The sequence below is a fragment of the Opisthorchis viverrini genome (genome assembly GCF_000715545.1).
Source record: "Opisthorchis viverrini unplaced genomic scaffold opera_v5_483, whole genome shotgun sequence".
Taxonomy (NCBI): domain Eukaryota; kingdom Metazoa; phylum Platyhelminthes; class Trematoda; order Opisthorchiida; family Opisthorchiidae; genus Opisthorchis; species Opisthorchis viverrini.
Window position 1 is genome coordinate 6,692 of NW_008752143.1, and position 1,739 is coordinate 8,430.

Sequence of the window (1,739 nt, forward strand, 5' to 3'; positions counted from 1 at the left end):
CAGTTCTTCTCCCTTTTTTCACTTGTGCCTTTCAGGTGAACGACAGCCACTGACCAACAAGAACAAGATTGACCCAGGATACTTGGGCAGAATGCTCGATCTTGCTTATCAATCCGTGAATCCGTGACCCCGTGAATGAATCACACAGCAAGAGAGTGCCTTCGCAATCTTGCACAGGAGAAAATCGAAACTCATTTTGAGTGTATCACACCCATATTTTGTGTTAAAATATTTCATTTTGATCTATCTATGCTGAAACCGTGAGGCCATTACAAACTGATTTATTTTGGACAGAATTCGCTTAAATTTATCCCCAATCGCGGTTTTCGGTAGGCATGTGATCATGCTATTGCACTTACATGGCACGGGTTGCTCACTTGAAGCACACTCAAATCCGCTAAATTATAGATATTTGAATTTGTGACTGTTACGTGGGGTTAGTCTAATCCGTTTGCATCTTTCAGTGGGCGAATTTTCAAAGTCTTGGATCATCACCCATTCGCATATTTTGGAGTTCTTCGGTTTTGTTTCATGGGTAACATACACAGGATATATAATGCAAAGTTCATCCAGAAAAATTGGTCAGTGATGTTTGTAAAATGCGTGGCCCCAGATGCCTATGTCATGCGCCACAAAAACGCATGTGGCTTGCGCTTTTGCATTTGGCGGCAGTATCATTAAACCAGACGCTTCCCCCATGCATAGCACGTTTACTTCATTCGGCAGACACCGAAACGATGCAAAAAGCACAGGCACCTAAAACTCACCCCTCTTATTCCACCAACAGAACACGGGTACATTATCAAAGTCTGGGTGTAATCGACATGCCATCTAATAAACCAAAAAATACAACCGACGAAATACTTAACAACATGGCCTGTCGCCCGACGCAATCGTTGTAAATGCCCTGGATAGTCAGCACCTATCCAAAATGATCCGCAACCCATTGGTGAACCTCCGAAGACGGTTCGCCCTACTTCAAAACGGCACTACACTCATTTACTTCATCATTTGTCAGGCGCCGGTTAATGAGAAGCCTGTCAAGAAAGGATTTGCTGAATGGGTGGTTGGGCTTCAGGCGGTAGGAGCTAACCATATAGAAGTCTTTATACCGGCGGACATGTCATCTGGCTGAGCACATAGTAGTGTGTGCTATCTGCTTTAAAAGAACAACGATAAACTTACTATCTGCGATCAATTCCGTGGTCATGATTTTGGTTACAGGCACGCCTACTGCAACGGCAGAACCCTTTTTCATACGAAGGGAGAGAATCGGTGCCCTTTTTTAGTTTATGCGCACGAAGCTACCAAATTATTGATCATGCAAACTCGCAAAGTTGTTTAAAATGCGTTGAAGGAGCACAGCGTGGACCAGCAAACCTCTGCATTGAATCACGGATTTCACGGATTGATACACAGTATCGAGGCTTTCGCGCAAGTTTCCCGGGTCGGTTTTGTTCTTGTCGGTCAGTGGCTGTCGTTCACCTGAAAGGCACAAGTGGAAAAAAGGGTGCAGCGCTGCTCTTTATGTTCTCAGCGCGGGGCAGTATGCTCGCCAGCGCGAGGATTCGCATAAATAAATGTCTAATAGTGCTTTAAATTGGGTTCGAGAAGGAGCGTGTACAACCGTCGGAGGAAGGTCATTCCACGCATTACTACCCGAAATGAAAAAATGTTTTGTCTAATGAATGTGTGTGCCCTGAGCTTGAAGATTTTCTTACTATGTTCCCGCCGTGTGT

The 1,739-nt window shown here is 44.6% G+C and overlaps 1 protein-coding gene across 1 annotated transcript in view; it reads left to right on the forward strand.

Moving 5' to 3' along the window:
- T265_11344 (hypothetical protein) overlaps window positions 1–1,739 on the forward strand; it is a gene marked incomplete at both ends in the record, with an annotated part of 8,388 nt that overhangs the window by 4,639 nt on the left and 2,010 nt on the right. The window contains 3 exons of the mRNA XM_009177975.1: window positions 36–115; window positions 1,019–1,081; window positions 1,592–1,733. Of these exons, the coding sequence (XP_009176239.1) occupies window positions 36–115; window positions 1,019–1,081; window positions 1,592–1,733 (285 nt within the window). The remainder of the gene's footprint in view (window positions 1–35; window positions 116–1,018; window positions 1,082–1,591; window positions 1,734–1,739) is intronic.